General features: G+C 46.4%; 1 protein-coding gene and 1 long non-coding RNA gene across 3 annotated transcripts in view; one reads left to right on the top strand and one right to left on the bottom strand.

Annotated features, from left to right (window-relative positions):
* The window catches only part of LOC131836284 (uncharacterized), a 204,195-nt gene extending 195,792 nt beyond the window's left edge, over positions 1 to 8,403 (bottom strand). For both annotated transcript variants that reach the window (XR_009355574.1, XR_009355575.1), the window contains exons 1-2: positions 7,942 to 8,403; positions 5,870 to 5,980 (exon numbers count right to left, since the gene is read on the bottom strand). This is a non-coding gene — a long non-coding RNA (uncharacterized LOC131836284). The remainder of the gene's footprint in view (positions 1 to 5,869; positions 5,981 to 7,941) is intronic.
* The window catches only part of TNFAIP8L3 (TNF alpha induced protein 8 like 3), a 36,629-nt gene continuing 19,068 nt past the window's right edge, over positions 8,387 to 25,947 (top strand). The window contains exon 1 of the mRNA XM_059181541.1: positions 8,387 to 8,750. Within this exon, the coding sequence (XP_059037524.1) occupies positions 8,699 to 8,750 (52 nt within the window). The 5' untranslated portion in view covers positions 8,387 to 8,698. The remainder of the gene's footprint in view (positions 8,751 to 25,947) is intronic.

The raw sequence follows: 25,947 nt of genomic DNA, 5'->3' as shown, positions 1-25,947 counted from the left end.
GGGAGAGGAGAGCATGATGGAGCTGGGATCCAGTGTCCAGGGCTGACCTCTCTCCTGTGCATCACTCCCCATTCCTGTTAACTCTTACAGCAATTTCACTGCCCTAAGGAGACAGGTGTCCCCTACACTTGTTTTCTGGGATAGAAACCTAGTACGGGATCCTTGGACTTATCAACTTCACCGAAAGAAATGAAAGTATGAGTTATAAGAATGTGAAGGGTGAAATGCATTCCTGGATTCCTGACAATTATGTGATTTGACAAAATCCACATTGGAAAAAAGTAACACAGAGTTTGGAAGGAGAGAGGAATATAATTAAGCCAACTGGAAATATGGCGTCAATGTGCCTGTTCAGGGGGAGAATTGGTGCATTTGAACAAGGTCACTGTGACTCAAATATTGTACTGTCATGATGATATCCTGAAAAAGCTTCAATAAATCTAACCTCTTGTGAACGTCCGGATAATACACATTTGGAAAGATCTAAAAACCAGCTAAAACTGATACTGACAGCTAAAGAAGAAAGTTGTTGAAACACTGAAAACTACAATGGGATGATATGTGTTAATGGTTTGAACTAAAATAAATTTGGTATTTTTGGCTAGGGAGGATTTCCCATCTATGCCCTACTGTCTGAGATGTTAAGATGCTCACATCCATAGTTAAGAGGCCAGGGAAGTAACAGAGATATGCCCAGGAGTCCTTCTAAATGATGACATTAACTTATGGCTTTCCTTAGAAAATGATCAGAGGTTTATGGCAACGAGGAATCATATCTACTGCTAGAAAGATTTCTCCCTTAGAAGTGTTGATGGCTTCAACCAAACAGATTGGCTTTGAGCACAGAAGGGAGGAATCAATTAAAGAACAATGCTAAAGGAAAGACTTGGTGAGAATGAAAATGTTGGCTAGCAAGGAAAGAGAAACGGAAATTTTGAAAATCCGTTAGAGAAGAATAAGGGAGGGAAGAGAGTGGGGAAGGGAAGAAGGGGAAGGGAGGGGAAGAAGTAGGTGAGGAAAAGGGAGAGAAGGGGAGGGGAGGAGGGGGGGAGGAGGAATGGGAGGGGAGGAAGGAGAGGAAAGAGGAAGGGGAGGGAAGGGAAAGAAGGGTAGGGAGGGGAGGGTGAGAAGGGGTAGGGAGACAAGGAAGTCTTTGATGAGATGAAGGAATTAAAGAGGGGTTGGTCAAGTCCTGCTTTTGATAATTCCATTCCAGGTGGAGATGGACTACACCACTCTTATGCAAGAGGTGATAAAACGGGGAAAGATCAGTATTGAGGGGGGAGATTTGAGAGCTGAATTCAGAAGCAGATTGAAAACAGATGTAGTAAAGAAGAGTAAAGAGCCCATAAAGGAGCAGGGTACTACAACGAGTGTCCTGAACTAGGACCAGAGACCTGGATTCTAGCCTTACTTCTGCCTCAAACTCTGAGCAAGTCACTCCATCTTCCTGGGCTTGTCTCTTTGTATGTAAAGTGATGGGCTCAGACTAGGGGATCTTGAACATCCCCTCCCTCTTCTACAGCCATAGACTCAGTGAAATCAGAGACTTATATAAATGGAACCTTCCAGACTGGAACATGTATTTAGCTTTTCTAAGTAAAAAATGCTTTGAATGGAGGGGAAAAAAGGTTCCACTCAACACTTGGCGAGCAGTATTTGTTCTGTAAAATAATTAGCAAGTAAGCATTATTGAACTGGGTTGTCCCATAATTACAATAGAATTAAAAGGAAAAAAAGAATTTAGAGGAGACTCAATTTTCCCTCACATAGATCAGAAGAGTGATTAACATAAACTATGGGTGGATGGCTAATAAAGATATAAGCAGGAGGAGAAAGCTAAGATCAGATGAAAAGAGTGCCGGTCCAGGGGTCAGAAGCCTTGAGTTCAGTCCCAACTCTGACTCGTCCAGGATCTGGACATGTTATTTCTCCTCTGTACCCCAACTTCCAAAGGAATCTAAAGATCATGGATGCCAGCCTCTCATCATGTGGTCATCCACCTGTAATCATTAAAATAGTCTTTCTGCTCTCTGTATGTCTATACTAAGAAGATCCAACTAGGAAGAAGAAGCTAGTTTATGTATTTTCAGGAGTAGTGCGGGGAACTGGGCACAGAGGTGACTGAAGAGCTGAGAAGGCAGAAAGAGGACAGCAAAGCAAGAGACATTAGCAACAGCAAGGAGCCACTGCCACACTGAGCTGGAGGGACTGAAGAGAGGAGGTGCTGTTGTTGGAACCCAGAGGCTGTGGTCACCTGATAGAAGCTCCAACCACAGTGGGTCCATCTGGTGGAAGCTGGAGGAGTCACGGAGGAGATGTGGCCACTGTCAGAGCTGCTAAGATCTGAGGGACAGACAGTGGCAGAGAACATCCCTGGCAAATGCAGACTGCCGGGGTCAGCATTTCCTCCACACAGAGCAGGGAAATGGCAAGAAAAGGATCTGAGGACAAGTAGGCCAGGACTGGCATGAAATCCAAAGTCTACCTTCTTACCATGTTCACCTATGGATCCTGCAACAGCCTCAGGTCCGGGTCTTCCACACATCTGAGGACATCCCTGCTGTCATGCCTTGTTTTCTTTCTTTCCCAGCATGATGTTCAAACTTCCTCACACAGAATGGTTTTCAAACCTCTCTCATCATCCTAATTCCTCTCCTCTGGGAGCTCCCTGGTCTGTCCCCTTAAAACGTGGCTCCAGATGTTCACAAGACCCCAGATGTCCATAATACCAGGTCATACACAAGACTATCCCTGCCCTTCTTCTGGCAATGTAGCTGTTCTCTCACTGTTGACTCACACTGAGTTTATGAACAATCAAGATGACATATCTCTCCAATGTGATTCCAAGTCTTCTCTAACTTGTCCTAGCAGGGTAATGTACATATTTGATAAACACAACTAAATTCATCCTCTAAATCACTGATTAAAAAAAAAAAGTAAAACAGACCAAGGACAGAACCTTGTGTCACTCCACTCAAGACTTCTGTCAAATTAACTCGGAACAATGACTCAAGGCTCACTGGGTAGGGTTGTTCAACCAGCTTCAGATTCACCTAACAACAAGAGAATTAGGCAAGATTTCATCAAAATCTTTACTTAAATAACAATTTATGGCATCTGTGGCAATCAGATCCCTTCACTTTGCACCTGAAAAACAGAGAGTACTCAACTATTATTTGCTACTTTGAAGGCAAATAAAATTATCTTGATTTATACACCTTGACACCTAGTGACCCTGTGTAAAGGAAGTCCGCATGGTTATTTTAATGAGACATGAGAATGTATCCATGTTGGCTGCTGGTGAGCACCATTTTCTTCTCGAAGTTTGTTCTAGACTTCTGCTAGCAGGCACCAAAAATGTCACCAATCTGTTACTCCTGGCATTTATTCCTTTCTTCCTTTTGAAAACTGGGGCAATATTGCCCCATCCAGTATTTGAGTACTCCCCTATTTTCCTGAAAACCCAATATACCCCAGAAGGAGCTGGGCCAGAGCATAAGAGAAATTGGGCCCACATAGCTTTGTTCTTTTTCCCTCGTTCTCTTCCCCCTCTCTCTCTCAATATCCTTCTCCCTCTGAATCGGTTATTTATTTATTTATTTATAGCTGGGGTGGAGGAGGAAGAGACAATCCTAAGCAGTTTCCACACTTAGCATATGGAGCCTGATATGGGGCTTGATCTCAGGACCCTGGGATAATGACCTGAGCCGAAATCCAGAGTCAGATGCTTAACCAATTGAGCCACCCAGGAAACCTTGAATCAGTGCTTTAGAGTCACTATAACTGCATTAGCTGCTCCAGAAGCTATCTTATAGGCAACTCATGAGGGCAAAAGCTAAGAACATAGAACAACTTGATGCCCAACTGCCCAGGTCCCCATACCCTGTCTCCTATAAGGTGGCTTTATTTGGATACGGCTGTGCAGGTGATATACTGCCCACCAAGAAAATGTGAAAGGAAACTTTCCACTCCTCTCCTCAACCCAGAGGAATCCCCTCTGGGCTCAATGAATGCTTAGAAAATGCAAAAATGAACTCAAATGACTCACTTCCTACTGAGAGGGGACAATGCCCATGACAATTCTTGATAATCTTAAACTCTTGATATATATACAGCAATTATTTTGTTAGATGCAATCATCCATCTCTCTCCCCACTATAAAAAAAAAAAAATGAAGTTGTTGAAAGTTCACAGACATTGATTAAAGATGTATACAAAGATAAGCATGAAGTGTTTACTAATGCTGTCAGTTATACCAGAAAATTGGAAACAACCTCAATGCCCAATAATAAAGGATTGTTTAACTACATGATGGTATATCCCCATACAGTAGAATACTGTGCAGATATTAAACATCACGGCAAAAAGTAGATGGAATGATGTTCATAACATACTATTAAAAGGAAAAAACAAGTTGAAAAAGCAGAATGCTACACACACAAAGAGAAAGGTTTTTCAAAAGATGTGTTATAGTTACTATAACTAGTGCACTTATGACTGGATTTTAATTTTTCCACAGTGATACTCCTGAAATAAGGAATGGAGGACAATAAAAATTTATTTTTGCTAGCCAGAAAGAAAGAGGAAAGCCCCCCCCCCTTTCAAGATTGTCTTCTGCCAGATGAATATGAAGCCAGTTCAGATCCCAATGTCCAGCTGGCCTAGAGCCCCATGAAGGCCACCTCACTCTGGGCAGAGCTTCCCTGGTGCCATAATCCACCTCAAGAGTTATTTAAAGTTATTTAAAGTTATTTAAAATGGGGCTGTCCTAGGCAACCTCTCATCCTGAAATACCAAGGACCACTTCAGCCTAGAAAAAATGGCGGTGCCAGAGCCCTGTGGGGTTTTGAAGCCGAGCAGCAGCCCTAGCGCGTGAGAGGAACCTCCCTCCTCTCTCCAGGCTGCTTGCCCAAAGGTTTACAGACAGCTCCCTTGCCATCCCACAAGAGGAGACAGGCAGATGAGTCATAGCACTGGCTTAGATTAAAGGAGTATTATTGTGTTCACAGAGATGGATATACTTTATTATCCGTTTCTTGACACCTTACATATATATAGATAGGCTTTTCCCACCAGACTGGGCAAGTTTCTTTAAAAGCCAAAAACTTCATTAGCTAAAGCTAAGGAATGACCAATAAGAGTTAGAAACTCATCTGTCTGAAAAGCTGCCAGGCTGAAAAGATGTAGTGGAAACACTGAGGAAAGTGGTTTATAACCCTCAGACTTTAGATTCAAGTCTGCAAAGTGATGCCATTCTTCTAAAAATACACAGAGGAACTACGGAAATCCTTTCCTCTTTTCTAAGAGCTTTTCCTTTCCTTCTTTTTCTTTTTAAAGAAATATACTAGGTCTGCTTGTAAAGGAGATTCACCACCTCATATTTCACTGTTTTCGTGGGGGTGATGGTCGTGAGATACTATTTTAAGGACTTCCTTCTCTTATACAGATTTTTCCACACTGGGAGGACAGATAAGGTATATTCCACTAATGTTCCTCATTAAACCCACATGTGTGCCAGCAGTCATTTCCCTTTGTCTTGCTATCCCATGACAACAGATTGCATGTCATAGGAAATTGGAATGGGGACCTTATTTGGTTTGGATCTCTCTTCTCCATTGTTTAATTCCACATTCAATTTTTCATTCTAGGTCTGCTTTTTTTTTTTTTTTTTGCAGAAATATACTATGACTGAATATAGGAATAAATAAATGAATAGGTGTTGTTTTTCTGGACTCATACACTTTTCTGAAGCACTTTGACCAGCATCCCCCACCCACAGCATTCTATCTCTGGGATGAATGTACTAGTTATTCAGTAAAGATCCAATGACTGATGGGCCTGTATCATAAATGTGTGCTCTCCATACCTTGTTTACTGTTAACCAAGTTCCAGTAGTGGCTTCCCCATTTCCTTTATTGCTGTGATGTACAGATACCTCTGTGGGATTCTGTCTCTCTCATCCATCAACCTAGACCATCTGTCCATTAAAACAAACAAATAAATACTCATTAAAAAGCTTCTACCAAGTGCCAGGAAAGGAGGTGTAAGGGAGCAGAGAAAGTTTCACATTTCCTGTTGTTGAATCTAGGGTTAGTTTTCAGAGGAAGCTGGGTGTCTTTTCAATCTAATATACTCTGTTCTCTGCTACCATTCTTGTTTTTCCTTAAATATGCAAAGCTATGGGGCATAACTAACTGGGTAGCTCAGTTAAACAAATCTCTTGATTTTGGCTCAGATCAAACCTTTGGCAAGGTCCTGGGCTCCAACCCTGACTGGAGCTCTCCAGTCAAAGCAGAAAGCAGAGTCTGCTTGGGGTTCTCTCTCCCTCTCCCTCAGCCCAACCTCGCCTCCCCTGCACAATATAAATAAATAAATAAATAAATTTTTAAGTCTTAAAAAAAGAAAAAAAGGAATGCAAAGCTATGATGGCAAGCTCTTTTTTTTTAAAGATTTTATTTATTTATTTCACAGAGAGAGATCACAAGTAGACAGAGAGGCAGGCAGAGAGAGAGAGAGGGAAGCAGGCTCCCTGCTGAGCAGAGAGCCTGATGCGGGACTTGATCCCAGGACCCTGAGATCATGACCTGAGCTGAAGGCAGTGGCTTAACCCACTGAGCCACCCAGGCACCCCTATGATGGCAAACTCTTTAAAGGATACCAGCTATTTATTTTTTGAGTATCAACTTTTACACAACTGTCGCTGTTACTCTTTTCATTTAAAAAAGTGATTTTAAAATATTTTTTCTAAATGGGAGCCATTAGATCTAAGAAGTAATGTTTTTCCCACTAATCAAACATTAACTGTGTGTCAGGCATTGCGTAATAGCTTCTACAGTCATTATTTCATTTACTCCCTTACAACTATCCTATGAAGGAGATGCCAACATACAATGAAACTGAGAGATTAAGCCATTTGCCCAAGATCACATGGCTAGAATGGGAATCTTTTGACTATTCCACAGAAACCGATCCAACTTTTGTCAACTAAAGCCCTTGAGTTTGGCCACCTAGAAAATGTTTTCTGAGAACGCAAAGTAGAACCCTACTTGTATTCTATGAAGCCCCTACCTTGACTAAAAGAGGCAGTCATCAGGTAGCCAAAAGGCCAAACTGACTTGTTACACTCTACCCTACCAGCTGGGAGCAGGTCTGGACCTCAGACAAGCCTGATTTCAAGTCGCAGCTCACTCACTCACTGGACATGCGACCACAAGAAAATTATCTGCTCTCCTGATACTCAGTTTCCACATGTATAAAATGGAGACAGCAATATAGGTCGGATTCTATGAAAATACCAACTTTCAGCTCTTTTTGAACCCCCAAAAAAGCATCTGCACGTGGTTCAACCCAAATTGTTCAGTAGGTCGCTGTACAGATTAAACAAGAGCACACAGGAAACAATTAAATGGCACTTTTAGGTAGACTGTGTCCTCCTGACTTCATTTCGCTCACGTCAATACAGTCTGCATCTTCGGTGGCACTTCATAAACACAGAGGCTGGCCTGAAGTTACGGAAGTGCTAGGAGTTGATAATTCGACTGCATCGATGGTCGAGAATTAACCAGCGATCTCCCGATCTCCTGAGGCCTTAACAGTTCCTGCTCAGGGCGTACCCCCCACCCACCCACCCACCGGTCCCCGTCGTTTTGTCTCTTAATTACTAAGTGAATTCACAAACACCTCTTTCTACAAAGTGAAAGGGTAGGCGCTTCGGAGCATGTGGAGCGCTCCTCGTTAACACGAGGTTTGAAAATCCCATTCTCCGCCCGAATCCAGGGCGCCAAGGGGCGGGGCCGGGGCGGGCAGGGTGTGTCCCCGGCGCGCGAGGGCCGCGAGTTAGGCCCCCAGCTCGCGCCCCCAGCGGGGCCCGGCTGCGCTCCGCCGCCCACCCGCCCGCCCCGCCCACGCGGGCAAAAAGCGCAGCCCGAGCGAGCGTACCTGCCGAGCGCTGTTCCCCTCCTCGCCAGGTGCCAGGCCCTGCTCTCGGCTCCTCACGTGCATTATCTTATTTACTCCCCCACAACATTGCCGGCAAAAGGCAACTGTCATTTCCCCATCTGCCAAGTGAGGAAACACCTCAGGAAGGTTGAGTTTCTCGCCCAAGGTCCGGAGCGGTGGACTCCGATTCCAGCCAAGGCAGCCCCAGGACTCCCACACGGAACCCTTTTTTTGTTTGTTTCTCTTACGGGGTAGGGGCTTTTTCGCCTCAAAAGCCAACCAACTTGGCCACCCGCACGCGACCGCGCTCAGTCTCGCCGACCGGCACGACCTCACCGCGCGCCTCAAGTCCAGGGCTTCGGGCGCGGGCGCGGGGCGCGGGTGGGAGGAGCGGCACCGCCCCCGGGATATTTAAGCCCCGTCTGGAGCCCACGGGGTCGGACGCTCCCGCTCCTCCCAGCTCGCGCCTCCCCTCCCCCTCCCCGCTCTCTCCCCGCGCGCCACCACCCTCCGCCCCGCGCTCGCCTGGCGCGCAGGCAACGGCCGGCGGGGCGCGGGGAGCGGGGCGCGGGCGGCGCTCGCCTCTGCGGAGCCGCCCCCCGGCCGCCGCCGCGCGTTGCCCAGCCCGCGCCGCCAGCGCTGCCGCCGCGCGCCTGCCCGTCCCGAGTGTGCTGCGGTCGCCGGAGCCCGGACGCCGGCCCCGAGCGGCCCCGCAGACGGGCGAGCGGCTGTGGACGTCCGGCCAGCAGTCCGCAGCATGGATTCGGATTCCGGCGAGCAGAGCGAGGGCGAGCCCGTGACCGCCGCAGGTACCGAGGGGCCGCGGCAGCCCAGCCGGGAGGGCCGGGGCCGGGAGGAGGGGAGGCTGGGGCAGGAAATCGCGAGTATTTCTCGGAGCTGCCGGGCGGGAGGCCGATCCCTTCCAGGCCAGGACCGGGGATTGCTCCGCGCGGTGAGTTTGCTGTGAGGTTTTCCACTGCACTTGGGCGCGCGGGAGGGAGAAGAGGTGCATCTGCGGGTGGCTCTCCGCGTAGCTACGTCCTGCGGCGGGCTCGGGTCGCCCGGGCTGGGTGGGGGTGGGGAAGGGTTCGGGAAATCCGCGTCCTGTAGTTTGCTGCAGCGAGGGTTGCAACACATCTGCCCTTTGAAATAACTTTCTGTGCGCCGACCCTGTCCTCGAACCCTGGCGCCAGGGACGCTGCGGGACAGGTGACTCGGTCCGAAGGCGTGACAAAGGACTCCGGCAAGGAAAGGACCCACGGGTGGACGGGCAGGGGTCAAACCACAGCTAGTGGCTGCGGTTCCCGAGGCTGCTACACGAGCGGAGCAGAGGGGTTCGCCCATCGCTGCCCCGCAGAGGCCCAGGAGGTCCCAGTGGAGGAGTCCCGGAACACAGCCACGGTGGGGGGAGGGGGGGAGCTGCGGGGGCGCAGACGCGCGAGTCGGGCTTCGCCTTTAAGAGGCGCCGCCGGCTTTTCACAATCGATAGTTATCGAAGCAATGGGTGGATGCTTACTTAGGAAAAAATGAATGTCCTCCCCCGCTTCTCCCTGATACTGAGCAACAGGAGGAAGCCACCCACAGCCTTGGGTCGACTTACCGCTGGGTTCTGCCCACCTTCACCGGTCGGCTCCACCTGCCGCCCACGGGTCCACACTCGGTAGAACTGGTCGCCCAGCCCACCTGTCCCCGGCTCCCGGCACCCTCGGGGGCCCTGAAGGCTAGCCGCAGCCGGCGGCGGACTTGTGACCTTAAAGTTGACCCCCCTGTTACAGACCCAAGGTCCTAGACTAGTCCCCACTCTTCCCTATGTCAGACCAGCAGCCTGAAAGTGGGGACCAAGTGCCAGGAGGCACTCTCACTCAGCCCAGGCGTCCAGGCGTGGGTGTAGGAAAGGCAAGCTCAGGAACCAGGCAGGACAGCGCCAGGCGCTGTGCCAAAGGCCCTACATAGATAATTCCCCTACATCTTCACAGCATCTAGCCAGGTGGTTATTAGTTCCATTTTACAGAAGCCCAGAGAAGCTAAGTAGCTTGCCCACGTCTCACAGCAGGGAGTAGCCAAGGGCACAGTGATTCCCTATCCACTACACAGTACCCCTCCGCCTTTCACAGCGTGGCTGTGGTCACCATTTTTGGGTGGGTGGAAGAGATGAGGCTGGTCAAGAGGCAGGGTGGCATTACCAAGATGCCTGTGTTGAGGATTCCTCCATGTGTGTGTGTGTATGTGTAAGGGTCACCTCCTTTGTGCCGGTAGGTGTGGATATAACAAATTGACCTGAGCCCTTTGCCTACTTGTATGTTTCTGTGGCGAGGAAGCACCAAGGTTTTGTATCATGGGGGACTTGTGGATCTCCTCACATCTGTTTAAAGTTCCGGTGGGTGTTTATGTATGTATCTAAGTGTATCTGGAAAGCTGGGGCAGGGTTGAGGGATGCTGACCTCGACACTTTACAGTCTCAAAATCCCAGGAACTAACATGCTGGTCCCACCCCACCCTCAGGTTGATGTTTCAAGGAGAGGAGAAGGAAGCTTAGAGAAAGAAGAGGGAGGAGAAGAAGGGGGAGGAGACACTCCAGAGGAGGAGTTGGTGCTTTGGTAAAAGGGGAGGGAAGGAGTTCTCAAGAGTCCTGTTTCTTCTCCACCAAGCCTTCCCAGTCCCGGGTATCCCAGATGTGTACATGTCTGTTTGTGTCAGGCCCCTGCGCTAACAGCAGACCTTACCACTGAGGTCAGATGGGTCCCATGAAGAATAGGACAGCCAACTCTATGAGCTGTCACCATGTGTCTCTGCCCTGCTGTTTCCTACAGTCATTTCTTCTTCTCTGTGCATGAATCTCTCAATCTGAACATTTAATTGAATATCACAAGCCATTCTGCTAAATGGCATTCCATCTCATTATTCTCAGGCTTAAACTATTTTTCGTGACAAAGCTTCAGAACTAGATGCTAATTCATTGCCTTGCTGTAGTTGCATCCTGTCAAATGGAAACCCTTGTTGCAACTTCAGAAGCTATGTTATCCTTAGGGGTTGATCTTTGTCTCCATGCAGGTCCATCTGTGGACCTGTATCTGTGCAAGCTGAGTGCATTTGTGTAACTGGGGACAACAGAGAAGTGGGACTTCTTGGAGTATTCATTGTGTGTGTGTGTGTCTGTGAGAACCTACCTCTTGGGGAGTTAATATATGAGGACTGCTTCCTCCTGAGTGGCCTTCCCTTCTAGAACTTGCAAAAAAAAGGCCCTGCCATGAGATACCCTGTTAAGGTCAAGAGCCTATATACTCTTGGAATCAGAAGGACCTAGGTGTCATTCTCTACCTGTTGGGCAAGTATCTTAACCTCTCCAAACCTGTTTCTCCCTCTGTAGAATGGAGATAACAGTAGTACCACAAAGAGGTGTGAGGATTAAATAAAATACCACATGAAGGAAGACAAACCATAAGTGACTCTTAATCTCACAAAATAAACTGAGGATTGCTCGGGGGAGGGGGGTTGGGAGAAGGGGGGTGGGGTTATGGACATTGGGGAGGGTATGTGCTTTGGTCAGTGCTGTGAAGTGTGTAAACCTGGCGATTCACAGACCTGTACCTCTGGGGATAAAAATATATGTTTATAAAAAATAAAAAATTAAAGATAAAAAAAAATACCACATGAAGTGTTTCTGGTAATTTTTCAGTACATGGTAGCTGCTATGTTGATTGTCCTCTGACTGGACTATTTATTGTAAGAATACTGCTAAATAACGTACGCCAGTGCTTTATAAAATGTAAATCAGTAGACATGTGTAACACGTATTATTGTCATTATTATCATATTAATGTAATTGCCTGCGGTTTGTTTTGAATTTCACTCTCTCATTCTCTCTGGGGTGTGTGTGTGTGTGTGTGTGTGTTAGTTTGTTTGGGGAAGGTTATCTTTAATTTACCTCTTCTTATCCTCCTCATCTTCCAGCTCAGGGCATGAAGATGGAGACATTCAGAACTATTACCTTCACCATCCCCCTTTCCTCTAACCCTAGGTAAAGTAACACAAAGCAGAGAAGCCCTTATCCAACCCACCGGCTAACTTGGAAATATCCACTTTCATGCCATTTCAAATGATACAAGAGGAGGTAGCCCTTCCAACCAGTGAACCGTTTTCCTTCAAGGTAGAAGGAGGCCCAGGAAGTCCTCATCATTCCCCTTCCATTTTTACCCATCTCAGTCACTTTCCCAGTTACAAATTGGCAGAAGAGTAAGAAAGTCTCCGAGGACCACCTACTCTTCACCCCTTTCAAGAGACGTTTCCAAAGATCTCCCTGGTGCCTGTGGTGCCCTCATCAAGCAGGACAGCACTGTGCATAGTGGGTGAAGGGGGGAGATGAGATTTGTCTCCAGCTGCTCTTTCTGTTTTTCAGGAAGCACAGGATGAGGCTTCTGTGTCATTCTGCTGCCTGAAACTCTACTCTGCCTTTCTGTCGTTTGGGGTTCTTTCTATGATTAGGAAAGAGGCAGGGTTTATGGAACACTGGATTCATTCCAGAGACCCAACTTGGCAGTCTGTCATTTGGCAAACCCACCATCCATCTCTCAGAAATTTTAGCACTTGGTATATTAACTCGACAGTGATTAAGAATCTTTCCTAAGAAGCAACAAGCAAGTAAACATTAGCCGTGTCAGCTTTTTCTCTTTTAGGCCTGTAAAACAAAGTCTACCCAGCTGAGGGCAAACAGGCTCCTTCCACTCACCGCTAGGTGGTCCAGGTTCGTCAAGCTGGTGGGGTTTCTTCACAACCCAGGCAGGCGCAACAGAAAAGCATTTCCAAGCCATGGAATCAAGATATGGTAGGGAAGCTTCAAGACAGTAAAGGAAATGGGAAGACATCAGGCCTCTAACCCTGCCTTTTCCATCCTTCTCATCACCTAGGTCCTCAGTGTGGTCCTTGTGAACAAAGTAGCAAGGTGGATTAGGCAGGTAGGATTCAAGTAGGTAGGATTCCGTAGGTGATTGAGAAGAGGAAAGGTGTTCCAGAAGTCAGACACCACTTGAGCAAAGGCCCAGATGAGCAGGGAGGTGACTAGAATGGAGGACATATTCTAGGGAGTACTGGAAAATAAAGGTATTGGAGTGATAGGGAGGGCCACGTAGAAAAGGATTCTTAGTGACTAGTCTTGATGGGGCCAGGGAGGACCCTAATGAGCTGATCATTATGCAGAGACAGGACTGACTGAGAGCTGGGTTTGCAGGAGCCGCATCCAACAGACATGAAGTGCGGGACTGCCTAGGCTTGGAGCACCGGTGACTGGGGTGGCCGCGGTATCAGGGCAAGTGGCAGCGCTCAGGCGAAGCAGAAGAGGGAAGATGCAAGTGCCATTTCCGAGAAGCAAACAACAGAAGTGCTGACAGACTGTATAAAAGCAGTGAAAGGAGAGGGAGAGTGGAAGAGGACTGGCATGCTGAGTCGGGGTGAGGGCCGGGGAATACAGAAGAGTGACTCCCCGACCCACACTTCCCAGCCGACCCCTTCTTTCCATCAGGCACTTAGAGGTGGTGTTTTGCTTACAGGCATTTGTCCGCTGTGAATAGTAGACCATGCTAGAGCACTAGCTTGAGGTGATTATGAGGTTCGGCAGTTTGTTCATTCTCATCGTTAGGTTCCTGGTGGAGACTGTTGGGTAACCCTAGTTAACTGACAGATTGACAGTGGATGGGCTGGCCAGCCTGGGATGGAGACCATCTGAGGATGAGGTACCACGTGCCTGTTAGTCACTGTCTTGTGTCTTGTTCCTGTTTGTGGACATTTCCATGGGCCTCTGCCTTGTCCACACACTGTAACTGCTTTATGGGTCAGGACCTTGTCTTGTGCTTTCAGGTTCCTGAGATTTTATGGGCATAATAAATGAATGTGCATCTTGAGGAGCCTCCTGAGAACTCTGCACTGAGAGACCAGACAGCCAGAAACCTTTCCTATGCAGTGGAACTGCCAAAGATTGCCTTCAGTGTTTTAAGATTTCTTGCTGTCTGGGACCCCGTGTTGGGAAGTATGGGGAAGGCAGAGAGGTAAGGACACTATCCATTCTGGCTTCCAGGGCTTAAGATCAGATGGGGAGACAGGACACATACAGCAATGGCCACGGCCTGCACCAGTGCATGAAAACTCCTGACCCCTTGCCCTGGGATTGTACCCAGCCAAATCTCTGTTGTCTTAATAACAGCCACTTGCCATTGTGTGCTTTAGGGTTATTCTGGTACATTCTTGCCTCTTGTCCTGGATTCTTAGCTCCCTGAGGGCAAGGATGGGGTCATTTTCACCTGTATCACCTCCCACTAACACCTTGGATCCCCCCCACACTGGTAGGTTTCTGGCTGGCTGGCTGGCTGGCTGGCTGTGTGCCTGCATGGATAAGTGAAGACAGGCACAGCACAGGATACTGCAGATTCAGTATACTGCAAATATTGCACTAAAGCAAATATTGCAATAAAGGTAGGCCAGGGAATTTTTAACTTCTCCAATGCATATGAAAGTCACATTTATACTGTAGCGTAGTCTCTTAAGTGTGCAATTGCATGATATCTTTAAAAAAAACAATTTATATACCTTAATTTAAAAATCCTTTACTGTTCAGGCACCTATGTGGTTCAGTCAGATAAGCATCTATCTGACTCTTGATTTGAAGTCAGGTCATGATCTAAGGGTGAGATGGAACCCCACGTGGAGCCTGCTTAAGATTCTCTCTTTATGGGGCACCTGGATGGCTCAGTGGGTTAAGTCTCTGCCTTCGGCTCAGGTCATGATCTCAGGATTCTGGGATCGAGCCCTGCATCAGGCTCTCTGCTCAGCGGGGAGCCTGCTTCCCCCTGCCTCTCTGCCTACTTGTGATCTCTTTGTCAAATAAATAAAATCTTTTAAAAAAAAAAAGAATAATTCTCTCTTTGTCCCTCCCCCCATCTTTTTCTCTCTCACTCAAAAAAAATTTTTAAGAACATTTTACTGCTAAAAAATACTAACCATTATCTGAGCTTTCAGTGAGCTATAATCACTGATCACAGATCACCATAACAAATGTTAATAATAATTTGAAAGTTTGAAATATTGTAAAAATTATCGGGATGTGTTACAGAGACATAAAGTGAGCAAATGCTGTTGGGAAAATGACTTACTCCATCAGGGTTGCCATAAACCTTCAGTTTCGGGGGGGAAATGTGCAAAGCTCATTAAGCCAAGTGCAACAAAATGAGGTATGCCTATATGTGGATGGATGGATGGATGGATGGATGGATGGATGAATGAATGGATAGATGCTGTTGTAGGCTGTTTCCCCAGGAAGTGGGCTCTGTGATTGAGGTTGGCATGCACTGGGTTTATTTGGGGAAGGAAAGGGAAGGGGAGGGACACTGGATTAGGCAGAGTGAGAAGCTGAGCTCCAATGCACACCCAGTAATAATAGCCTCCAGCTCTGGAGCTAGAACAGCCCTTCAGAATTGTTCTGAGTCAGGGTGAGGGGCCAGGCCTTCATGTCCCCTTATACAAGGGGACGAGGTTGGTCATTAGATGCAGGCCATCCCAAGGAACAGGGTGCAAACTTGGGTGAAGCTCTCCCCACCCACTGAGAGCTATCTACAGGCCCCCAGAGGCTTGTGGCATGCTTGGCCCTTCATTCTCCAGGAGAAACCTGGGCAGGACATTGCGAAATCCCCTGCAGGTAGTCCCCAGAATTCTTCAGGAGAGTTTCATTAGAGAGGGCAGCCCGGTCTACCAGCAAAGCTCAGGGAATAGTCATTGAGCTATAAGTTTTACCTAGACCTCCCTAGGAAAATTTAGATTGCCAGATGAAATTAGCCATTCCAGACCTCATAGCTCCGCACCCAGTTGTTCAGTCCATTCAATCCAAGAGGTACTGGCTGTTCACCTGTTTCATGTTCAGAGTGGCACAGAGTGCTATGGTCACATGGAGAAATAGAATTCGATGGGACCCTACCCTCTAGAAATTTGCAGATTTGTTGAGGAGAGAAAACACCCACCCAAAACTGAATCTGCAAGACGGGGAGGCCTCAGCAAAAAATGCTGTAGGATCTGGAGCAAGAGGCATTGTCTGGAATTCTGGTGGTGAGCTTCATGGAGGAAATGGGCCTTGAGGGTAGCCTTGAAGGAGTGAAAAATTTAGATGGGGGTAGAAAAAAGAGAAAGTGGCAAGGCTGGAAGCCTGTGAGGAGCTTGGCCTGACCCAGAGGGGATCTCCTTTGATGACCAGCAGCAGAAGGGAGTTGTCGTACTTAAAAAGTAAAGTAAAATGCGGGGGTGCCTGGGTGGCTCAGTGGGTCAAGCCTCTGCCTTCGGCTCAGGTCATGATCTCAGGGTCCTGCGATGGAGCACTGCATCAGGCTCTCTGCTCAGCAGGGAGCCTGCTTCCACCTTTTTCTCTGCCTGCTTGTGATCTCTCTCTCTCTCTCTCTCTCTCTCTCTCTGTCAAATAAATAAATAAAATCTTAAAAAAAAAAAAAAGTAAAATTGGGTGTCATAGTGGTACTTGTAGCCAATGTAAGTTTCTAAAGTTGGAACAAGAATATGTGTGAGTGTGTAAATATAAAGCCCTATTTCCTATGCTATTTTTTTCTTTAAAAATATAGCACCTGTTTTTTGATTTGTCAGCAAAACCAAATTATAGTCACACTTTCCATTAGCACTCTCCACTAACTGGTTCCTTTTCCTCCAGAGTTACCATTGGCTCCTACTTTAATTCACATGCAGATCTCTATAAAAACACTATATACATAATTTGGTTTTGTTTTTTGCAGTCACTTGGCTTGTAGCTCTTCATGTAAAATGCCTGTGTAGGTGGGTGTTTGGGCTGTATTCTGTGCAAGTATAGAAATAAAGGATAGAGAAAAATTTAAAAAACAAGTTTTCTCTAACAACCTAATCTAAGGAAACGTATGAGAGTGAGTACCCTTGTCCTCTACATATATTAAGGCATGCCAAAAAAATCTATTACTTTTTTGTACGTCAGAGATGGGTTTGTTTGCTTGTTTTTAGGCAGTTGCATGGTCCAAATTCTGATGCTGCTTTCAAACAGTCTTCACGTTCATATTGGCTTGCCTAAACATCATTGCCTGGGAATAAATTTGAGCCTGTTCATGGAAAATCTCCTAGTGTGCAGACTATAAAAATGGAAAGCTTGGCGGCACAGAAAGTGCTAGACACACCCTAATAGAAACCAGTATTTTGTAACTCAGTTCTCCAGAAAAAAAAGAAGAAAAAAAAGACACTTTGGTAGTGTCCAAATACTGGTTTAAACTGTTGAAAAACCCCAGGAGAAGCCGCTGTCTTGTAGGTTCTCTTCTCAAAAGTAAAATATGCTTTCTGTGAAACTGTTCTAACCATGCAAGGAAACATTTTGGTGATACGTAGCTTTATGGAGATTCCTAATTGATATTTTTATAGTGGAGGCTCCTGTTTCACGCAAGGGAAGAAGTTCTGTCACGGGCCGTTCTGGTGAGTACGCATGTCCAGCAGGTCTGATTTGGGGCCTGTGGGTTGCGCTGGGGAAGTCAACAGAGATTTCGGTGTAGAACGTGGGAAGGAGATGATGGGGCCTTCTGCAGGGCAGGCTTTAACAGCGACTGTCTACCAGTGTGCTTCCTTGGTTTCCTTAGGATAACACTGACACAGCAAGGGAAGACTGGGGTTGGGGTTACAGCGGAGAGGGCATGGGGTTTAAGAAGCTGTGGCAAATATCTAACAAGATGAGAAGCTGTGAGGATGCTCTTTGCCAGCCAGAGTCCAGTCCCAGAGGGCTAGTCCTAAATGTAAAATAATAGTGATGTTTTGAATTTTACTAATTTATTTCATGTTAACTAAGCACATATAATGTATTCAAATCTGGACAGATTATTTATGTGATATTGAACCCTTATACCACCTTCTAGGATATGTACTAGAAATAGCCTCATTTTATAAACTGGGAAACAGAGGCACAGAGAGGTTAAATAACTTGCTTAGGAATGTGCATCTTGTCAGTGGATATGAAGTCAGGGGAACTCCAAAAATAGTGCTCTTGTACAAGGTAGATTAGGTGGTTAAGTTGTTGGATGCCACCAGGCTCATTTGTATCCCCCTCCAGCACCCATGGGGCCCAGAATCCTGACTGTTAGGTTTCTCCATGAGGCTCCTTATGGTAGGACATGACATCTCCAGAAAGCCCTGTGTTAAGCACCAGACATCACCTGCACTAGCCCAGTAGCACATTGGCAAGGACTGGCTGGCCCAGATTCCTCTTCTAGAGCTGGTGAAGTGTGGTTTGGGAGGGAGGATGGAGAGAGGGGCACCAAGCTCCTACCGGGGAGAGAAGGTTATAGAAGGACCCTGAAGCCATGCACATCTCCAGACCATGGGGACGTGGCAGGTTGTGAATGTAGCAAACACTAGGACAAGAGAAGGACTGAAAAGCAAATTCAGGAGAGACAGACAAACATTCTTTTTATCAGAGTGTACTTAAGCTTTCTGGGTCCTCAGGCATTTTTTTTCCACTCCAGCATTAAATCATCTCAGATAAAGAATTCTGAGGGCATGGTAACCCATTGGATTCGAGGATGAGCAGAAACGCAAGGATGAGCCTGCCTCACAGTGAAGAGAAGTTGAGATTCAGAGCTTGATTATTGGGGTTTGGGTGTCCCTGCGGTCTCTTACTTGCTGCTTTTTAGTAACATTAGTTTCTGACCAAAGGAATGCAAGCTCATGGTAGAATATGTGTAAAGATCGGTACAAAGAAGGAAATTAGATTGAGCCCTAAGAATAGATGTGCTTTTCCGAAGCCAAAAAAACAATCCTGAAAAGATGCAAGGGAACTTTCTTTGGGGAGGGAGCAGTCTTTTTAAGAGAACAAAAGCCCCCCCAACGCAATGTTTTCTTGGGGACATTAAAGCCTCTGGTTATGCTGCCAAGCAGTGTCAGAACCAGAGCTGGAGGCCAGATCCTCTGGCTCCTCAGTCCTTCCCAAAATCATACATAATTTTTAGAAAAGGATCAGAGTTATTTTGGATGTTGTGATATCAAAGGGACCCCTGCTCTGTGTCCTCCCAACACCTTGTCTTGGGTTCTTGCCACCCCTTCCCCACCAGGCACGTCTGCCCAGAACTCAGGCCACCACAGACCCACACAAGGCCTTACCCTTCTGCCTGGTCCCTCCTCCCCTTCATCAGAAGGGCCCTACCCAGAGCCTTCAGAAGATTTTCATAGTTTTTAATAGCCAAAAGATGTTTACTGGGTTTTATAGATGCCCAGTGACAATTGCAAATGCTAATCTACTTTTGAGTTTAATATTTACTGGCTTCAGGGATAGATTTATTGACTTCTAGTTCTCCAGTTATGGTTTTTATCTGTGTTTAGATTGACTATTTTTGTAAGGAAACAGGGAAATTTGTTCATCTGTGTTAACCTCTCTACCCTTAGGATTTAAGGGTATTCATATTGAATGATTCAGTCTCAGTGAAACAAGACAGGCAGAGTTCAGTTAAAACAGAGTCAACTTTGAGAGAGCCCAGAGCAGGGTCCAGTGGGAATTCAACAATAATATCTTGGCTTTTTTTTTTTTTTTCCTTTCGAATTCTCCGACCATATGTAATCCTGGTTTTCCCAGACGCTTCTTCCATTGCTCCTCCTGTGTCCATCATTAATACTTTTTTCCTACACATGTCTCTTCAGGCTGAGTCCTCAGCCTGGTCTTTTCTGACAATATACTTTCATTTGGGAGAGACTGTTCGTTCTAAAGGCGCAAGGCCAAAAATTCCCAAAGCTGCAGTCTCGCCCAGTCCTCTCTCCCAAAAAATCCTGCCTTTAAGGCATCTGGGCCTCTCCTTCTCACTGGCCAGGAGGCCCCTCATCTCAGCACCTCCACACCCAGACCATTACCTCTCCCTCAGCTTTCCCCAGGTTTTCTGTGGCCTCCTTAGCCACTAAGTTATTCAGAGTGAAACAACAGTAAAGGCTGAAGAACAATGAAATACCCTGTACACTTGATCCACAGCAAAACCAGGACATGGATAAAGCAGGCATTATTATTCTCAGTTTACAGATGAAGATACAGAATCAGAGATTACCCCAAATCACAAAACACGTGCTGAATTTTCACTATTAAAAACAGCACCACTACCCCCATCAAAATGAGGGCAGCAGCAAACCTACGTATCCAACCTAAAAAACAATATTCGGTCAAATAGCTACTGAACAATTAAATACATAACAACATTTCCACATGGCAGAATATTATTCAGTTGTTAAGAAAAATTTGGGGGGCGCCTAGGTGGCTCAGTGGGTTAAAGCCTCTGCCTTCAGCTCAGGTCATGATCCCAGGGTCCTGGGATGGAGCCCGGCATCGGGCTCTCTGCTCAGCAGGGAGCCTGCTTCCCTTCCTGCCTCTCTGCCTGCTTGTGATCTCTGTCGTTTAAATAAATAAATAAAATCTTTAAAAAAAAGAAAAATTGATTTGAAGAACATATAATAATATAGGGAAGAGTTTGCAGTATAATGCATAATGAAAGCTTGATAATCTGTGATCTCACTTGTGCTCCATACATGCATATACACACATATATGAACATATATTTACTTATACACACACACGCCCCTACACATACATATACATACACTCGTTTTTATAGAGAAGAGGAGAAGAGTCTCCTTTATTCTCATTCATACACATAAACATTTTTTTAACTTTTTAATTCTGGAACAGAATTAACCATTTTATATGATGAGTTTATGGGTAATTATAATTGCCTTCTTTGCACTTTTCTTCCAGATATTTCACAGTGATTATGTATAACTTTTAGCAGGACATGTTAATTGAAAAGCAACAATCGAGTGAGATCTGGTGGCCTAGGCCACTGCTCATCCTGTGGTTTTCTTTTAGTTTTGTCCCAGTCCCCTCCATCTTCTTCCTTGAGAGCAGTTCTTTCCTCACTTCCCTGTGCTCTTCTTTCCCCTCAGACAAGTCCTCCCTGAGTCCCTCTCAGGGCTTCTTCTGGTGGGGGTTATGCTCCAGGCTTCTCAGCCCTCTTCCTGCTCACCCACTGCCCGGGCTCTGGCCCTCCACTCTCCCTGGTGCCTCCCCCGCATCATTCTGCCCATCTGGGGCCACCTGGCCTAGGCTTCATGGGCCCTCATTACATGAAGAGGAAGTGTGGGCCGTCAGAATAGGTAATGAGTAGGTAACGAGCTCATAGCTTTGGGGTTCAGAGTCCGGCACAGGGTACCAGAGCCTCTCAAGCCAAATGCAATGCTGGAATGAGCTTGCTGACTCAGCCATCTTGGCCCCTGAACGTGGCCTCACTGACGCTAGCTGACTGTCATTGTATGCAGCTGGCATGACATTTCTCTATCCCTGACCTCTATCCCAAATACGAATGACTATGACTTTCCACTTTTTCATTTACACATTGATTTTGTGTCTTTATTACTTTTACAATTAGAAAAAAAGAGGGGTGAGCATTTAAAATCCTATTCTAGAAGTCTACTGCCACCATTGGTCTGCCATTCTAAAACAAAATTATTATTGAGGAGCTGTATGATATTAAATATCATGTGTATCTATTTGTGTGTGTGTGTGTTTCTAATGGAATTAGAAATTTAATTGAGGATTTCTTATGCAGAGGGTTTCTTGGAGCTGAAAATAAGAGACATCATGGCCATAGTGTTCTTTACTGCCTCCCTATGTCCACCTTACTCTACTCTAGCCAATCAAATAGGGGTAGCCCAGTCAAGAAGCTTATAGGAAACAGAAGTACTAACCATTTCAATTCACCTTTATCAGAATTTTTAACCTAGGATTTTGTCTATCTTTACTTTCTTGGTTTGTAATATACAAAATAATTATTTTTACCTCTTTTCAGATATAAAAATATATATTGACTATTTTCACCCTCCAAGAAAACCTCATTCTCCCATTTGGGGAAAAAAAAAAGTCACTTAATTTTCCCATGGAGAGCAATGTCAGTTCTTTATTAAGCAGCCATATCTCCTTCTTATCAATTGCAAGTGAGTGAATATGACCACTGTGATTTTTTAAAAAGAGATCAGGGAATAGGAAAGACAGAATAGTCAAGATAGGAGTGAGTTCTTAGAGAAAGTAGGCATTTATGTCCATAATGGATGATACATCCTGAGACCTTCATTTGTAGTAAAGCACCCAGGAATTATCTCCAGAAAGCTGTCACCAAATACCCCCACCCCAGGCTTTCCTTCACCCCAGGAGGGAGGTCAGTGATAAACTGAGGCACGGGTGGGATGAAGATGTTCCAAACATCCTTAGGTTTTGTTTATTTCATTTTTGGTTAAGGAAAAAAAATCACATAAAAATAATTCTGCCAAATTGTCATAACTCAATGAGAGAAACTGGAGTCTAAGTCTGAAGATTGTTGATAATTAAGGAGCCAAGATTACCTTAAGGCAGCCTGGAGGCAGGCAAGAACGAAGAGCAGCTGGTCAGGACATCAGGAAGTCAGGTCACATGGCAGGGAGGACAGAGGGGCAGGGGTCGCAAGAAGGGCCCTCTCTTGAGTCCCTAGGCCTGCAGCGGTCCTGCCATTCATGGTTGCCCAGCCTTCTTGGACCTCTTCACCTGGAGGATTGTACCTCTTAAAGAGTCCAACACTGAGAAAAGCTGGCTCCCCAGCAGCAGCCTCCTGATCTCTTACCTCTTGCCAGAAGCAAGTCTCACTCCTGACCTGTCCCCTCTGTCCTGTCTCACTGGCCCCAGATCACTGTCTCATCCTTAATGCTCCCCTTCCCTGCAGCCTTTTCCACCCAGGTTCATCTCTCCATTTCCTCTCCCTGGACCCCCCACTCACCTCACAAGCCCTCCTAGGCATTAGAGGAATGAAGGCAGAGGAAATTCTGAGATGTACGGCCATGAGTGGTCATGAAACAAAGATCTTAAAGCTTCCAGAGAGAATAACCAGGCCCTTTTACCAATGGACTGGTTTTCCAACTAGCAGCACCAAGAGCTAAACAACAGTGGTACAATGCCTTTGAATTCTCAAAGCAAAGGATTTCCCAGGTAGAGTTCTGAACCCCATCAAACCATCAGTCGAGTGTGTAGATGGAATAAAGTCATCGTAAGACATATTAGGTGTCCACATTCCCTTCCTACCCTTCATACCCTACCACATTCCCTTCCTTAGGGAGCTGCTAGATTAGGAGTCAGCCACCTGAGGCCCCCAGGCCACGTCCAGCCTGCCACCTGTTTTTGGATGGCCCATGAGCACTTCTACTTTTTCTTTAATGGCTACATTTAAATGGTTCTATAAGTACCCAAATATATTTTGCCTTTTGGCCCTTTGTTGTTGGGCTCTTTCAGGTAGTGTGCTGATGCCTCTGCTGCACAATGTGTTCCACTGAAATGGGGTATAAGTTAAGAAAGAGGAAGCCATGAGACGGACACAGAGAGAAGGGAAGAAGGATGGAAGGAGCACCAGGGTGGGGGCCTAGCAGGGGCTTAGGAGGGGGAGGTGCCCAGATTTGGACCAGGCCACCGAGAGTGCCCCAACAAGTCTCCAAGAAAGAAAATTAAAGTAAAAGATGAGTTGATGTGTCTGAGCCCATTGAGAACGTTGTATTGTGCTAGGAACTTTGGGAGTAAATTAGTGCTAGGTAGATAGAAAACCAACCGGAAGAAAAACAAGGCAGTGTTTAACTCCTGAGAAAATAAGATGAATAAAAAAGGAAATGCAGTCATGGAAGTGATCGAGCATACATGAGTCAGCTACGAACGGTATCCAAGTCACAGTAATGTAAATCACTGAAGTCTGATTTAACCAAATATTATAAACCAGAACTAAATGGGAAAGTGGAAGGAGAAAGGAATGGGGGAGAGCTAATTTCTCAGCTTCCATAATAGGAAGTTAAAAGCAAAGTGGAGGACTAACAGTATAAGCATGTAATTTATGTCTTTATGTAAACATAAAGAGGTAATTATTAGTTGAAATAGCTAAAAGTTTGAAATTTTTTGCCATGAAGAGCCAGCATCCAAAGTGGGCCAGAAGATGCTGCATTTTGGATAAGCCCTAGAGTGACAAGACTTTTAAAATAATGTACCCATATCACTTTGAAAATGGATTTCTAAAATAATAAAAAGGAAGCGTGACTGATGACCTAGAGGAGTGATGTCCTGGCAAGCATGCCCAGGCGGGAAAGAGGCTCAGTGGGGGTGACCTTAGGCTCCTGGTTGGAGGAGATAGGCTTCAGTGTCCTGGAGCCACACTGGTTCTGATTATCGTTATTTCTCCTGACATAAGTGTGAAGACATTTCAATAAAATGTTAAGACTGATAGCCATTTGCTCACACAATGAATGTTCTCTGCGTTTCAGTCCCTGGCTGGAGCCATGGGATGAATACATCATGATGCCTGCCGTCCAGCCACTCACAGACAGGCGGCACATGACGTCACTCACCCAGCTGGTGTGTGATGGCTCTGCACTGGGACGAGTAGACTAGAGGGAAATGTGGTGGCAGGGATGCATGCTCAGAGGTCAGAAGTCCTTCTGTGGAGCCTGGCTGGTCAGATAGGAATCGGGAAGAAGGGGGCGAGGGAGGCACCTACGTCCAAACACCAGGGAGCAGGATGGGCAGAGGCGCAGAGAGGACCTGAGAGTGATCAAACCTGGTACTGGGACACCTGGGTGTGGCTGGCAGTCAGGAACTCAGAGTCTAGAGAGAATGAAGCTGGAGAGGGGAACAAAACATAGATTCTTGGCCCTGCAAGGTGGCATGCCATGATAGAGCCTGTCCTTGTCTTTCCCCCACAACATTGCTTCCTGACGTGTCACTGCTGGTTTTTTGAGGTTTGAATTTATTTGAGCTCCTACTATGTGTCAGAGACACAACTGTGGACACAGCAGGGCAGGTTTCTGCTTCTGCAGTTTGCAGTGAACAAACCAGTGAAATCAGGCAGGAGGTCCTTTAAAAGGCCTTGTGTTGGGGGTGGGGAGTTCTGGCTAGAAGGACTGTTCAGGGGAGGGGTGTAAGGGAGAGCAGCACAACATGTTTGCATTCAGGTAGAAGCTGCATAGAGTAAAACGTGTGGGGCTGGGGCAAGGATGAGCCACTTTCTCTTTGGGCAGAAAGGTGGGATGACAGGGAAGTGAGACCTGGCAGGAAGAGCTGGCCCTGAGGGTTTGGCCAGAGCTCCCATTGGCAGCTATGTCAGCACAGGGCGGCCTGCTGGGGCTGGCAGTCTGTGGCTTGGTCTGTGGGAGCTGAGGCCAGCACAGGGACAGGCCTTGGGGAGAGTCTGCCGACCGCCTGTTCTGTGGTGACCACAGGCTGTGGTCTGATGGAGGAGGCAAAGGCCCCAGGAAATTTATGGAGGGGACATTCTGGAGGGAAACCACAGAAAAGGAAAGCTGGAGTCTTGAACGTCAGTGCCCTGGGTTTTTCAAGGAGAGAAAAAGGAGGTATTGCATTGCTGAAATGGGCAGTTGCAGAGCAGAGCGAGAGCTTGTTGAATGAAGGAGAATCTGAGAGAGAAAGGAGCCTGAGAATCCAACCTACGGGTATCTGCTCGTATGTCATGTATGCTCAATACTGTTCTTCTACAGACTTAAAAACTCCATTTATGATTCTGAAGAAGTTAATATAAAATTAGCAGAATCATCTAGTCCAGCTCCCCCATTTAACAGACCAAGAAACCAGGAAGGCGTGTATCATGGGCCCATGATACACAGTGAGCACAATGGGGGCCTTGGGGCAGCCTGGGGTCGGCCTTGGTCCTCCACACCCTGCTGTCTACACAGTGACTGGGCACAGGGACAGGGGAACAACTCCATGGCCACAGCTCTGTATCCTGACCTCACAGGACAGCCATTGTCAGCGTCTGGGGGTGACCACACCAGATGATTTGATTTGAAATGGTAAAACAAATCATTTAGAGACATCTCCTGCCATGGGACAAGTATGGGACAAGTTTAATCTAGAAAGGAAGCCTCAAAGAAAGACACATTTGTGTGTAACTTCCAGGAACGTGAGTTCTCCAC

The sequence above is a fragment of the Mustela lutreola genome, chromosome 7 (genome assembly GCF_030435805.1).
Source record: "Mustela lutreola isolate mMusLut2 chromosome 7, mMusLut2.pri, whole genome shotgun sequence".
Classification (NCBI taxonomy): Eukaryota; Metazoa; Chordata; class Mammalia; order Carnivora; family Mustelidae; genus Mustela; species Mustela lutreola.
This window is presented reverse-complemented; position numbering and strand designations above follow the sequence as displayed.